We start from the raw sequence: 15,708 nt of genomic DNA, 5'->3' as shown, positions 1-15,708 counted from the left end.
CCCATCTTTGTAATTGTAGGCATGTTAGCAATGTCCCAGTACCTTCTAAACACCACAAGCGGTGGCCAGATGTCAATCTGAACCATTCATTCATACAATTAGATTAAGCTATGAAAATGAATAATTAAGATTGTCTTAAAAAAACAAAATAAGCCTAATCGCTATCTTGAAACAACTAGTAGATGAATCTCACTTTATTTTTTCTTAAATATGAAGATCTTAACCGTACAATTTATAGCTTGTAAACAAACGTATGGTTGTAATAAGTTGGCCCCTTTCAAAGAACTAGGATCACTCGAATCTGTGTGACTCTTGCACGATAGCTTACTCCTGGCTGTATGAATGAATGAACTGTTCAAATCAATGATAAGTCATAACATGTTCATTTTAAAATGTTTGGAGACAAACCCATTTTTTAAAAATCATGAATTTGACAACCTAAACCCCAAACAACGAATTGGCTAATTAATGAAATTACAATTTCATGAAAATATAAATTAAGGAACTTTCAATTTCATAAGTTAGCTAATTTTATGCATCCAAACAGGCCTTAAGCTTGAGTAAGAAAGTGGGACACACAATGATGCTGACGTGGTATAAAAATTAGGCTGACACGCTAATTGAATAGGCCACACCAATACATTGAGTCATAGCATCGGCTATCAACTGATTCTTGACATTGTGTCCCATTCAATGGGTGGATTTTTCTGATTTTCAAATTGGTAATTACCATGATGTGTCCCACCTTTTGGACGGATCTGATATACATGTTGATGTAAAAGAAATGGCTGTATATGAAAGTTCAAACGCAACCGTTGGTGGCTGATCAGTGCAAAGACAGCGGAGGGTAAAAAACGACTAAAAAGGGTGGTCGGTGGATACCGGAGATCTCGATGACATCCACCTCCGCATAAGAGAGCCCTTGCTAGGTGCACACCTAGGAGTGCAACTAGGAAGTGGGTCCCACGTGCCAAGGTGGTAGATCGAAGCCGATCATCAGGTGGGACTCTAGGTTTTGACAACCCGCGGTGCGATGATTGGACCAACGTACTCATCTTGTGGGCCACGTGTGTGCAGAATAATTGACCGACGGTCCGTGTTTGTCACGTTTTTATGTCCCATTAGAAGATGAGAGGACAGCTTACTTTTTCTTATGGAGAATATGATCCATGGGGCCCAGCAGCCTAACGGTTTGGATTCTGTACTTCGCACGTGCAGTGGTAAGTGCACTTGAAAAGTGTACTTGCGCGAGTGCACTTGGTATTCGCAAGGAGAGCAGATTTAAGCCGCAGATTACGCAAAGTCTCCTTTTAATTAGAACCGTTGATCTCCACGCAATGGTGCCGTAAATCGTGGTAACGTGCCATCTTTCCTGCCAATATGAAAAATCAGCACCGTTAAAAAGATTTTCCCCCACCATAAATATTATCATTGCCGAAAATCAGGGTGATTCGATCTCTTGGTGGGCCATACGTAGGTGTTGATTTAGACTGTCCGTTGTCCATTGTTTCAAAGAAATGGCCTATCAAATGACAGGATCAGCATCCTACTTATTTCAAGTGATCTTCATGGTGGGGCCCATCGTTTCCATGGTACTGATGTCCCACATAGATGTCACGTTGGTGAGAAAGATGTCACGCTGCAACAAGTTTTGGTACTTTGCTGCTGGTAAAGTTTCTGGTGTATTAGCGGCCATCATGATGGACCATGGCCCAGAAAATTGGACACTTCCAACCGCCTGAAGTATGAGCCATGGCTCAGTAATGATGGGCACTACCCAAAAAGCAACCTATACGTCTCAAAGATACGCGCGTGTCTGTCTGGCAACTCGTGTAGCAATGTTAGAAGTGTTTGATTGCAGTGCCAGTGATTTTAGAGACGTTCGCCATCTAAGTGTGGCCCACAATTTGAGGACTCTGATTCGGTAGTGACCCATCGAGTAGCAATGAAGGTGCTGGAAAAGCTCCTTGGATCCTACCATGATGCGTGTGTTTTATCCACCACGTCCATCCATTCTCCCATCTCATTTTAAGGTACGATCCTAAAAATGAGGCAGATCCAACTCTGGTGGACCACACCACAGGATACAGTGGTGAACGCCCACCGTTAAAAATTTCCTAGGCTCACTATCTATATCCACGATTTGAATGGATATGGATAGCCGTACGTGATCATGAATATGAGGAAATGAATCATCAGTATTTTTAAAATAATGGTGAATTATTGTAGTATTTTAGCTCTCTTTCGTACATTGTTATAGATAGAGACGTGTATGTATCTGTACAGATAACGGAAATACTTTTTAAATACCCAGATTGCCCTTTAATTTCATTTGAAGAATGAGTGGGCCCCAATCGTTCAACTAGAAAACACTTCCTCCGCGAAGGGAAGCGGATTGTACACCAGCCATATAGCTGCTGTAGGTACGTGTCGTGCGAAGACGGGAAACAGATTGGCTACTCCACTGCCACCGTTGTTTGTAGGCCCCACCGTGATGTTTGTGTTTCATCCATGCCGTCTATCTATTTTTATAGATCATTTTATGGTATGAGGCCAAAAATTAGTTATATCCCAATCTCAAGTGGACCGCATTATAGGAAACAATGTTGAATGAACATCGACCATTAAGAACTTTTTGAGGGCCATAAAACACATACCTCATGGTGGGTCCCACAGAGCACCAAGCACCAGTCACCGTGCAGGTGGCGGGGGGAGTAGCCAATCCAATTCTGCAAAGACGAGCACTGATGCTCCTCGAGCTCCAGTTGTACGAACGGTTCAAAGGAGATCAAAGTTACATGGCCCCACAGTGATGTGTTTATCATACCTGCACCGTTCATCTATTTTTAGAGATCATTTTAGACCATTATCCAAAAAATGAACCATATCCAAAGATCATCTGGACCACACCACAAATAACAGCGGAGATAATGATTTTCACTGTAAAACAATTCGTAGGGCCCACCATAACATCTATTTTTCATCCAATCTGTTCATAAGGCCACAAAGACTTGAATGAAGAGGAAAACCTAATTACATATTGATCCAAAACTTCTGTGACCCCAAAAAGGGTTCCAATGGTAGATGTTCCATACCCCACTGCTTTTTGCAGTGTGGTTCACTTGATAGTTATATCTGTCTTATTTTCCATCTCAAAGCTTAAGACGAGCTCACCAAATAGATGGACGGTCTGGATATAACACATACCTCATAATCAAACCTACGGAACTTACTGACGTCAATACATCAGCTATGTAGCTGGTGTGAGGTACACCAGCCAATCCGCTTCCTTCACAAAGAGCCAATCAAATCTGGGCCCCACTTTGCTTTACCGTTGGATTGATGGTGATAGAGTCGTTAATATATTGTTTTAATTTTAATTTTTTACTGTCATCTCTGGTGATGCCGGTTGCTACCACCACACGTGTAAGACATCCATCTCCGCACCACCGCACGTGATCCAACCGGTCCCTTGCCAAAAAATCAAGCCGATCGATTGGTCAGGTAGGTTATTTATAAGCCGTCCATTCGTCCGTAACATTGTAGCCCATGTGATGAGTGAGCCTTTTCGGTCAGGTATCTTTATACTATGAGATCGACCTGATGGACGGCTTGGATCTCACACACATATGCCATGCTTGCACATGTGATAGCGTGGAAATGAGCTGCCATATGCCTGGATTAGCGACACTTTTTTAAAGGTTGACACTAGGCAAGCATCGTCTAAATGAAGAAATTAATGAAATGGAATGATTGGAGCCGGAAACAAAACATGATTCTGTATGAATATTTGTGGTGCAAGTTCATATGTGGGGCCCAAATAAGCTAACTTATAATTACACCGACCGTTGGATAGATAGGGTCCACTGTGGATTGCGTGTGGCTTAAAAGTTACCCTGCTTTGAATCAAAACCATTCAGATCGAGGGGCTTGCAAGATGAACAGCAAGAGTTAAAAATTTCTACGGTCCATTTTACTGGTCTTATTGGATGGTTTTGATCATCCAATCGGGGTGATTTTTCGAAATTGATGGTGGATGCCACATATCCAATGGTACACCGTGATCATATGCACGTTCAAGTGGGCTCCACATAGGATTTTTGCACTGGGATAAGGTTATCGTAAGTGTGTGGGGTGTGTGCGCGTGTTTAAAAAAAAAAAAAAGGTTATCGTAAGTTCGTAACTCTTAAACCGGTCGAGAAACCGCAGAGAACATTTCGTGGTGGAGCCCACAGTTTTTACCGGGTTCTTTTGCATCAGTCGCGATGTAGGAAAGAGATCATACGCCGCTCCACAGAGGCCCACGTGCTGAGGTGGCCCTATGATTTGAATGGTCCATCTTTTCGGAACCGTCTTCAGTAAGCCATGATGTCACAGTTGCGCTTCAGTGATGATCATGACCTTCCATTTCTATAGTTAAACGTTTAAAATTAATCATTTTAAGGTTCTAATCATTGACACTTAGATTCTATTCGTGCTCGATTTCCAGTTTGGAATAACCATAGCCACCTATTTACTTTATCCGGCAAAAGTAAAGAATTATAATAAGAAATATAAGGGCAAAAACAGAGTAAAGATTATACTCTCTAATGTAAATGAAAAATAATTAAAAAATGTATTAACTTTTATTGAATTGGTATAAGACTATTTGATTTATTAAATTCCTTTGTTATTTATAGTTTTAGCTGCATCACATCATCGGAATGCTTCTCACATTTTGATGGTTATTTTTAGTATTACAAATTCTTTAGATGTTTTTCATATTTTAATAATTGCTGTGATCATTTCACCATTACATAATGTTTTGAACACTTTCTTGCCACCTGTTCTAATAAACACTCGATTATATTCTATTTGACTGCTTAGTTGAGCTCCTAAATAATTATCGGCCACTTAATCAAGTTTTTAGATAATTATCAGCCACTTGGTCAACCTTTTGAATAAATAAGTTCACAAGTGGTTGTTTGATCGGCCTCTTATATGACTATCTACAGCTTAATCGGCCTGTTGAATAAATATTGATTGCTTAGCTGAACTTTTGAATGACTATCAACTCCTAATCGGCCATTAACTTACTTCTGAATTTCTATCAACTACTCGCGTCTTTTCATTTTTATAACTGGTGTCCTTTTCAACCGAGTTTCTTTAAGAACAATATGGAATACCGTGAGTTTCCAAAGATGCCCATGTATCATAGAATATACAGGACGGACAGTTCAGATCATCGGGCGATCTCAGCATATGGCTCCAATGAGGATAAACATGCTGCGATTCTGAGTCACGACAGAAGCAAAAACGCAATCCGGACCACCTGCAACTTTACGTTACACCAACTTACTTACGCTGAATACATCTCATCGTCGTGCGACATAAACAAATGCATCTCACGTACTTACGTGTCACGTTCATAGAGGATCCAGACCGTTAAATAGATGAATATATAAGAAAATATTTATTAGATACAACATTTTACTGTATATCTCATATTTTGAGGATTACATGCCAGTTGAATGTCGACTATTGTGATAATTTCTTAACCGTCCAATTTTTTTAATGTGTATGGTCTACCTGAAAGATATAAAAAGTTAAGTTTTTGGGTTTATAATATACAATGTGAGTTCCATACATTGGATGTACCAGATATCTATTATATTTTACACGTACGCACGTGTGTTGCATGCGTCTTTCGCGCTTGACAATACATGCGCTAGAATTAGAATTCCTTTCAAGCAATTAGAGTTCCCGGTTCAGCCTTCTGCGTGCGTATGTCACTGCTCTCTACTCGTCCATCGTATCATCCGCAACTTTGCTTTATTGAAAACACCTCATCGTCAATCGCCAATGACAAATGCGTCTTACATGCTGACGTGTAGCATTTAGGAAAGATCCAGACCGTTCAATATGTGTAAAAAGCATCAAATATTTATAATCCTTAATATTATGCTGCATAAATCATGTTATGATTTTAAATGCGATTTGAATGTGATATTTTTCAAACCGTCTATTTTTTGTACCTGATATATCCAACAAATGGCTTTTTGGGATTACAAGTATAGGATGTGAATTACATCAATTGGACGTTCCAGATATCTAATATATATTAAATATATGCACTTTTCATGCGTTCGTGTTTCGCGCTTGAAGTACAAGCGCTATAATTAGTATCCTCTAAAGCAATAAAAGAGTTCCCTGTTCAGTCTTCTACGTCCGTAACGGAAATAGATACCAACCGTGTATTATAGTGGCCCACCTTATGGATCGAGCATAAGGATAAGCCAAAATCTAACTGCTGATAAGGAGATCCCAACCGTTAAAATTATTGAATATCAAATTGATGTCATACAATCCAACTATGGTGATTTAGTGAACACAAATGGACGTTCCGGATGGATCCTTACTCTTGCTCGGGTGGTAGACTCTCAGGAGTTTCAACTAGAGTTGGGCAATCTTGACCCGATCTGGTGGATCCGACCCGATCCGACGGCCTGGATCGGTGTGGCTCGAGTAGGACACTTCAGATCCGAAGGTTTTTCGGGTCGGATATGGATCCATGCTTACCCGAACCGATCCGATCCGATTGGATCCGTTCCGATCCGATCCGACCCTGTCTGGAGCGGATAAACACATGCATTTTCACGGTGGGCCCAACAGAGTTTACTCAGTACCAAGCAGAGGCAGATTTGTTGGTGTACCACACACCAGCTATATAGCTGTTGTAGGTACGTGTCGTGTGCGAAGACTGGCGGAGATGGTTTGCCTACTCCCCTTGGTTGGTGCTCTATGGGCCCCACCATGATGTATGTGTGTCATCCATTCCGTTCATCCATTTTACAGATCATTTTAGGGCTTTAGAAAAAAAACGATAGGGATACAAATCTCAGGTGGACCACACCACAGGAAAACAATAATGATTGGATATCCACCATTATAATCCTCTTAAGGCCCAATGTATTATTTATTTGACATATAATCTGTTGATTAGGTTATAAGGAACTAGGTTAAGGGAAACAATAAATATCAGCTTGATCAAAAACTTTTATGGCCTCCAAAACGTTTTTAATGGTCAACGTTTATTAAACACTATTTCCAAAAATGTGGTCTACTTGAGATTTTGATATACCTCATTTTTTTTTTACATCACATAAAATAATGTATAAAAATAGATGGAGGGCATGGATGAAGCACATACATCATGGTGGGGCCCATAGAGCATCGACCACCAGCCAATGGCTGGGGGCAGGGGGAGTAGCCAGTTTCCAGCACTCCTCGAGCTCCGGGCACTCCTCGAGCTCCGAGTTGTACGAACGGTTCAAAGAAGAGCAGAGTTATCTGGGCCCCACAGTGATATATTTATCATATCTACACTGTTCATATATTTTTAGAGATCATTACAGTATACCATAAAAAAAATGAATAATATCCAAAGATCATTTGGACCACACCACAAATAACAACAGCGAATGATTTTCACCATTAAACAATTTGTGTGGTCCACTTGATAGTTAGATCTATCTTATTTTTCGTCTCAAGCCTTAAGACGAGCTCACCAAATGAATGAACGGTTTGGATATAACACATACCCCATGATCAGACCCACAGAACACGTTAACGTCGATACCTACAAATGTCATGCTGTGTAGCTGTGCTTGCGCAAGAAGCAAGTCACTGCCGTGCAGTGCACGTCAACGGCTTGGTAAAAACATGTTTACGGTAGATAGATGTTCTTTCAGAGCCATGTGGGGCCCACCTTGATGTATATGTTTTATCTAAGCCGTTCATCGATTTTGAAATATCATTTTAGGCCTTGAACAAAAAAAATAGGGTAGATTAAAGATTGAAGTGGACCACACCACATGAATCAATTGGATTAAATCATACAATCCGAATCGCACCCAATCCGACTCGGTTTTCCTGACCAAGTCAGACTCGGTTCAGGTCAGGTCAACCATCCGTCGGATCGGCCCAAGTCGGGTGACCTAGATCTGGTCACAGATCGGATTGAATTTGGTTCAAGGCATTGAAATTACGGTTCTGATCGAGTTGGCCACAATTCGATCCGATCCGGACCAATGTCCACCTCTAGTTTCAACACCCGGTCAAGGGTTCGAGTATCCATAGGTGGTGAAGTTCCACTATGGCGTGAGTGTGTGGGGGTGTATGTGCGTGTGTTAAAAAAAAAAACGGGAAGCTCTGGATCAACGCAATCGTGTGCCACGTGTAGGCCACATTAACGGCCACCATTCGTTAACACGTATCAAACTCACATCATACTCCAGAATGAGTGCCGATCCTCTGTGTCCTGGAGGCAAGAACTCCCTGACTCCAGCGTTTTCATTGGTCAACATCACTATAAGTGCCACGTCATCGATTTTTTAAATATATTAAAAAAAGTACATTTAATAAGAACTATAAAGGAGACGTTAAACGGAAGCGGTTTGCGTACTAAGTAACTCAGTATGGTAAGCATAATGAGTAAAGTCTATGGAGTCCACCGTCGTTGTCATTTTTGCATTGTATCAATTCCATCCATCTCTTTTATCATCTAATTTTAGGGTTTTACAACTCATATCCAAAGATCAAGTGGACCACACCACCTGAAACAGTGTGAATTGAATTCTACCGTTGAAAAGTCTTTGGGGTCCACGGAAGTTTTATATCAAGATGATATTTGTTTTTTCCATTCACCCATGTCTTTGTGATCTTATGAATAGTTTGGATGAAAAATAAACATCATTGGGGGCTTAGAAACACTTTAATGGTGAAAATCAATACTTCCACTCTTTCCTTTGGTATGGTTTACTTGAGCTTTTGATATACTTCAGTTTTGGGCTCAACTCCTAAAATGATATGAAAAAATGGATGGACGGCGTGGATAAACCACATGAATTCATAGTGGGCCTAGTAAAATTTACTCAGTACGCAATCCGATTTCACGTGTCTAAAAGGGACCCGAATTTTCTGCCAAAGCCTTTTGCAGTAAGATCCTGAGCAAGGATTCCGGATGGGCCACTGCGACGTTTGTGATAAATCCAACCCATCCATCCATTTTTAGATATCATTTTAAGACATCATAACAAAACTAATGTATATATAAAACTCAAATGGGCCACACGAGAGGAAATAGTGGGGATTTAGTGTCCACCGTTGAAATATTTATATGGCCACAAAAGTTTTGCATCGGTCTAATATTTTGGTGTTTTCACTTCATCCTAGTAAAAATGACCTTATAAATAGTTTGGATGACATATAAACATCAAGAGGCCCAAGAAGGTTTCAACGGTAGGAATTTCTTTCTCCACTATTTCATCTTGTATGGCCTAGTTGAGTTTTTGATCATCCTAATTTTTGGTTACATCTCTTAAAATGAGCTCTAAAAATGGATGAATGGATTGGAATTCTTATAAACATCACGGTGGACCCTACCATAAATCCTTGTAATGGAACTTCATGCAAAAGGATTTCCCCAGCGAATCTGCGTCCACGGTTTCCATTAGAAACGTATTGGCTACTCCCCTGCCACTTGGTTCTATGTGGGCCCACCATGATGCATGTGTTTCATCTATGCCGTCCATTTATTTTTCTAGATCATTTTATGGTTTGAGACCAAAAATGAGATATAACCCAATCTCAAGTGGACCACATTACATGAAACAGTGTTGAATGAACGTTGAATCAACCCCTAAAATTATATGTAAAAATAGATTAACAGAATGGATGAAACACATACATCATGGTGGGACCCACAGAGCACCGACCACCACCACCACCGGGCTGGTGGTAGGGGGAGTAGCCAATCTGCTTTCATTTCCATTTGGGATTCAGCGCCACATTGAGTAGTGAGACTCGCTACCGAAGTGATGTCACCCATTTATATGGGTCCCACTATGATGTATGTTTTGTATCCACACCGTCCATCCATTTGGAGAGATCATTTTAGGGCATGAGCCAAAGAATGAATCAGATCCAAAACTCGAGTGGACGCCACCACAGTGATGGGGTTCACTAGACAAAGTGACGATGTTGCAGTACAAAGTGACGGGGTTTAGTAGACAAAGTGACGGGGTTGCAATACAAAGTGACGGGTTTAGTAGACAGAGTGACGAGGTTTGGATTGGATTCAGTCGTAATAAATGGTGGGCGTAACTCTCTCCACTGTTTTCTGTGGTGGGGTCCACTCGAGTTTTGGATCTGATTCATTCTTTGGCTCATGCCCTAAAATGATCTCTCCAAATGGATGGATGGTGTGGATATAAAACATACATTATAGTGGGACCCATATAAATGGGTGACATCACTTCCCCACCATGATGCATGTGTTTCATCCATTCTGTTAATCTATTTTTACATATAATTTTAGGGGTTGATCCCAAAAATGAGAGGGATATAAATCTCATATGGACCACACCATAGGAAAACAATGGTGATTGGATATCCATCATTAAAGTCCTCCTAAGGTCCACTGTACTGTTTATTTGACATCCAATCTGTTGGTTTGGTCATAAAGACCCTAATGAAGGGAAAAAACAAAGATCAGCTTGATTAAAAACTTTTATTGTCCCCAAAAATTTTGTAATGGTAAACGTTCATTCAACACTGTTTCATGTAATGTGGTCCACTTGAGATTGGGTTATACCTCATTTTTGGTCTCAGATCATAAAATGATCTAGAAAAATAGATGGATGGCATGGATGGAACACATACATCATGGTGGACCCACATAGCACCAAGTGGCAGGGGAGTAGCCAATACGATTCCAATGGAAATCGTGGACGCGGATTCACTAGGGAAAGCCTTTTGCATGAAGTTTCATCGCTGGGATGTATGGTGGGGTCCACCGTGATGTTTATAAGAATTCCAATCCATTCATCCATTTTTAGAGCTCATTTTAAGACATGTAACTAAAAATTAGGATGATCAAAAACTCAACTACACCATATAAGATTAAACACTGGAGAAAGAAATTCTTATCGTTGAAACATTCCCGGGCCTCTTGATGTTTATATGCCATCCAAACTGCTTATAAGGTCATTTTTACTAGGATGAAGAGAACACTAAAATATTAGACTGATGCAAAACTTTTGTGGCCATGTAAATATTTCAACGGTGGTCACTAAATCCCCATTATTTCCTCTCGTGTGGCCCATTTGAGTTTTGTATATGCATTAGTTTTGGTATGATGTTCTAAAATAATATCTAAAAATGGATAAACGAGTTGGATTTATCACAAACGGTGCAGCGGCCCATTCGGAATCCTTGCGCAGGATCTTGGTGCAAAAGGCTTTGGCAGCATGTTCCCGTTAGTTACGTGAAATCGAATTGCGTACTCAGTCTTATTATACTGAGTAAATTCTACTGGGCCCACTGTGAATTCATGTAGTTCATCGACGCTGCCCATCCATTTTTTCAGATCATTTTAAAAGTTAAGCCTAAAACTGAAGTATATCAAAAGCTCAAGTAGGTCATACCAAAGGAAAGAGTGGTAGTATTGATTTTCACTATTAAAGTGTTTCTAAGCCTTCGATCATGTTTATTTTTCATCCAAACTGTTCATAAGATCACAAAGACATGGATGAATGGATAAAACAAATATCATCTTGATATAAAACTTCTGTGGACCCCAAAAACTTTTCAACGGTAGAATTCAATTCTCAGGTGCTGTGGTCCACTTAATCTTTGGATATGATTAATTTTTTCTGTAAAACTCTAAAATTAGATGATAAAAGAGATGGATGGAGTTAATACAATGCACGAATGGCAATGACGGTGGGCTCCACAGACTTTACTCATTACGCTTACCCTACTGAGTTACACAGCACGTAAACCGCTTCCGTTTGACGTCTACGCGATGGTTCCCATTGAATGTACTTTTTTTAATATATTGAAAAATTTGATGATGTGGCACTTAGAGTGACTTTGACCAATGAAAACGTTTTCATTGGAGTCTGGGAGTTCCTGCCTCAGGACAAAGAGGATCCGCACTCCTCTGGAATCCTATCTTGCGTCACATAAAACCATAGCCCCCACCACGACAAATCCACCTCGCTTTTCTTCCGACGAAGACTCCAACAGAAAGCCCTAGAAAGCCCACCCAACGAACGGATAAAACGTACTCGATCGAGAATACTTTTTCACGTGGGATGGATCTAAACCGTTCATCATCCCGATCACACCGTCTAGATTCCACGTATAAAAAACTGGGCTGATCAGATCCGTAAAAGGGACAAGCATGTTAAATATGGACCCTCGATCGGTTTCTCCCACCCGTCCTAATTTCTGGGAGAATGCATCCAAGCGGTGGAGCCGACCTGAAGAGCGGCTTGGATTTATCTGGGCCATGCCACGTGTCCACGTCTGCCACGTTGCCATCCCCACTCTTACACAAGCAACCTTGTCCTGTTACGTTTTCCATCGTCCACGCCATACCCCACCCTTCTAATAAAAACAACGGCTCACATGACTCGAATCTCTCTCTCTCTCTCTCTCTCTCTCTCTCTCTCTCTCTCTCTAAAATCCCTTTAAAATCCCCACAAACACTCTCTTTTCTCATCCCATTTCAAAAGAGAAGAAAAGGAAAAGAAAAGAAAAGAAAAATCCCAGATGGGTCTACCTGGCGATCTGAGCAACGTGTCTTCTGACTCGATCCCCATACTTCTCGTAGCTCTCGCCGCTCACTGCGTATGTTATCTCAAATCCCTCATCTTTTGCCTCTTCCAATCGATTGGCTTTTCCAGACTCCGCGGCTCGAGAGGGGATGTGATCGTTGGCGGGGACCGGCTATTTGGCGCCGTGGGCTCAGGATTAGCTGGTCTGATCGTGCTGACGGAGCAGCTTAAAGTCAGCCGCGTGTACACGTTTAGGAAAGGGGGAAGTGATGATGGGGATGGTGATGCTGGGCCGTCTGATTGTGTGGTGTGCTTGTGTGGGTTGAGGGATGGGGACCAGGTGCGCAGGTTAGCATGCTGCCATGTTTTTCACAAGGTTTGCTTGGAAGGGTGGTTCGATCACCAGAACTTAAACTGCCCGCTCTGTCGTGCGCCGCTGGTGTCAGAAGAAGAGAGAGTGGTGGAGACGGAGCAGCGCGTGGGAGCGTAGCCTGTCACGTGGTTCTCACCGACTTGATGATGTCCATGCATGATGCATGCTGATGATGAGATGGCATGTGATGTGGTTTTAGCTGTAACTTTGAAGCCATTATCTAAGCTCACTCTTTTTTTTTCTTGATCGATACGTCCTTTCCTTTTGCTTTCTGTAAATCAAAAGGTACAGAATGGGTGTATCTATCAAAAAAATGTGGGAGTGAAATGTCGATATCCTGGTGCTTTTTTTTTTAAGGGTCTTTTTTGTTTCTACTGTTGTAAATCTCAGCTTTCTTTTGTGCAGAGAGAGAGAGAGAGTGAGAGAGATTTCACATGCAACGTTTCGATGGGCATGAATGCATGCATGATGGTGATGGTGGCGTATGATCTTTGGTTTTTACGACGTGTCGTTGTCGGCTTTTTCGCTTTTATTTCTTTTTTCTCAATTTCGTGTGGGTTGGAAGAACTTGGTCCACACGTATACGATTCTGTGAGCAGATGGTGGTGTGAAATGTGATATGAGTATCAGAAGTCCTTAGCTTGGTGGGGCCCACCGTAATGTATGTGCCTTGCATCCATGCCGTTTATCCGTTTTGAAAGCTCATTTTATGGAACGATTCCAAAGATGAAGCAGATCAAAATCTCAGGTGGACCACACCACAGGAAACAGTGTTGATTGACCATTAAAAATTCTTGTGTGCCACAACGGTTTTGGATCCAGCTGATATTTATATGGTCCCTACATCCAGGTCTTTTTCACCTTATCAACTGTTTGGATGCAAAATAAACATTTCGGCAGTCCCCAGGAAGTTTGTAATGGTGGGTATTCAATCACCAATGTTTCCTTTAGTGTGGCCCATATGAGATTTGGATCTGGTTCATTTTTGGAATCATTCACTATAATGAGCTTTCTAAACGGATGGACGGCGTGGATGTAATGCATATACATCACGGTGGACCCCATAGTCAGGTATCTACCTACGGTGGATTTAGGCCGCTTATCAGGCAGATCCCACCGCGTAGATCCGGGCATCACGTTGGGGTCCTTTTTTGGTGGACCACACATATACGAAAGAAATTTCGGGTCAAAGAAATCAATCAAGGCTCTGTAACATGTATTCACTCTACTCGTATTCGTGCAGATGGACGGACCGGATTGATTTCGGGCCAGGCATGTTCATGGTTTGATTGCATCTGATGAATGTCCACGTCTGAAATGTGTCCTACGTGGACATGTGCCAGCGCATGAAGATCATGAGCGTACACGTGTGGGGGATTTGTAAAAGAGGGAACTGATCATTTGCAGGCGGCGGCACCGCAATTTCTGGTACGGTACCATCTGGCATCATGCCACTTGTGTAGGAAATCCGTAAAAAGGAAAAGATAGGCGTCACCGTCAAGATCGCCCTTCTGTAGAATCAGCTGATCTGATCAGTAGGTGGGCCATCTGTGTACGCGGGGTACAGAGATATCTGTGCCCGCGTTTCTTTACGGGCCCACAGAGATGTTCGAAAAATCCACTCCGTCCATTTGTTTTTAAAGATCACAATAGGATAGGATTAGAAAAATCATGTAGATCCAAAACTCAGGTATACCACACCAACTAAACAATGGTAACAGAAACGTCACGGTTGAAACCCTCCTGGAGCTGACCATGATTTACGTGCCATCCAAACCGTTCACAGGGTTACCACCACTCAGATAAACTGTAGTAACAAATATAATCCTGATACAAAGCTTCTGCCATTCCAGGCGTTCAATCCCCACTGTTTCGTCTGGCATGGCTCACATGAGTTTTGTATCTACTTGATTTCAGGATCCTGTCCTAATGTGGTCTTTCAAAACAGATGGACGGAGTAGATATGTCACGCCTATCTCTATGGGCCCCACATAGTCCCGGGCACAGGAATACCTCTGCGCCCGGGGTGACAGGCAATCCGCTCCGTCGGTGTGGCCCACCTGGTGATTGGAGAATTAATCCTGATTTTACTCCAGGTGATATTGATGGTACGCTGCTGCTGTTTTAGTGGTACTGATGATGTACTACATTTGTGGCATGTTGTTGAGGGTCAAATATTGCATATTAGACCCCAGTTATTACTTGGATCTGGGTGTGTTTAAGAGCCTGGACTGAAAAAGGGTGGTAAATGCATGGATTTGACGCTCCAGAAGCACCAAGGCAAGGAACGGACTCTAGAAGACCAAGAGCAACGGAATTATACACTAGGAGTCCGCGAAAATCGAGAAACTGAAGCTTAAGTGGCCCAAAAGACGTCCAAAATGCAAGATCACGGGGTTCTCGCCATCCGATCAGCTCAAAACTTTATACATGGCCTGAGGGTCATAAATTAACCGTACACGTAAATTTTCATCCATTGGATCGCTGTGGAAGGGGCCCAACGGACAGATCAGCCCACAATTTACTGATCTGGGACCCACCTGATCTCTGGATACTCCTCATCTTCGGTCTCAACGCCTTAAATCATGAGAAGAACAAGATGGATGGTGTGGATTTCTCATAATCATCATACAGTGTATATAGTACACTTTTTGCACTAACACTGCATGGCAACACAGGGACGTCATCCTCTCCAATTCAAATTTTCGCCAGCGCGAAAACAGAGCTTGCGGC

General features: G+C 41.8%; 1 protein-coding gene across 1 annotated transcript; it reads left to right on the top strand.

The window, feature by feature from the left end:
* Positions 1–12,513: 12,513 nt before the first annotated feature.
* Positions 12,514–13,593, top strand: LOC131237801 (E3 ubiquitin-protein ligase RHA2A-like). The gene has a single exon (XM_058235796.1). The coding sequence runs from the start codon at positions 12,598–12,600 to the stop codon at positions 13,090–13,092; it is 495 nt and encodes a 164-aa protein (XP_058091779.1). The 5' UTR covers positions 12,514–12,597; the 3' UTR covers positions 13,093–13,593.
* The last annotated feature ends 2,115 nt before the right edge of the window (positions 13,594–15,708 follow it).

The sequence above is a fragment of the Magnolia sinica genome, chromosome 2 (assembly GCF_029962835.1).
Source record: "Magnolia sinica isolate HGM2019 chromosome 2, MsV1, whole genome shotgun sequence".
NCBI lineage: Eukaryota > Viridiplantae > Streptophyta > Magnoliopsida > Magnoliales > Magnoliaceae > Magnolia > Magnolia sinica.
The sequence above is the reverse complement of the archived record's forward strand: the minus strand, read 5'-3'. Positions and strand labels throughout refer to the sequence as shown.

What these genes read in the sequence shown, in the direction of transcription:
- LOC131237801 (XM_058235796.1), top strand. Translation starts at nt 12,598, where the DNA reads ATGGGTCTACCTGGCGATCTGAGCAACGTGTCTTCTGACTCGATCCCC.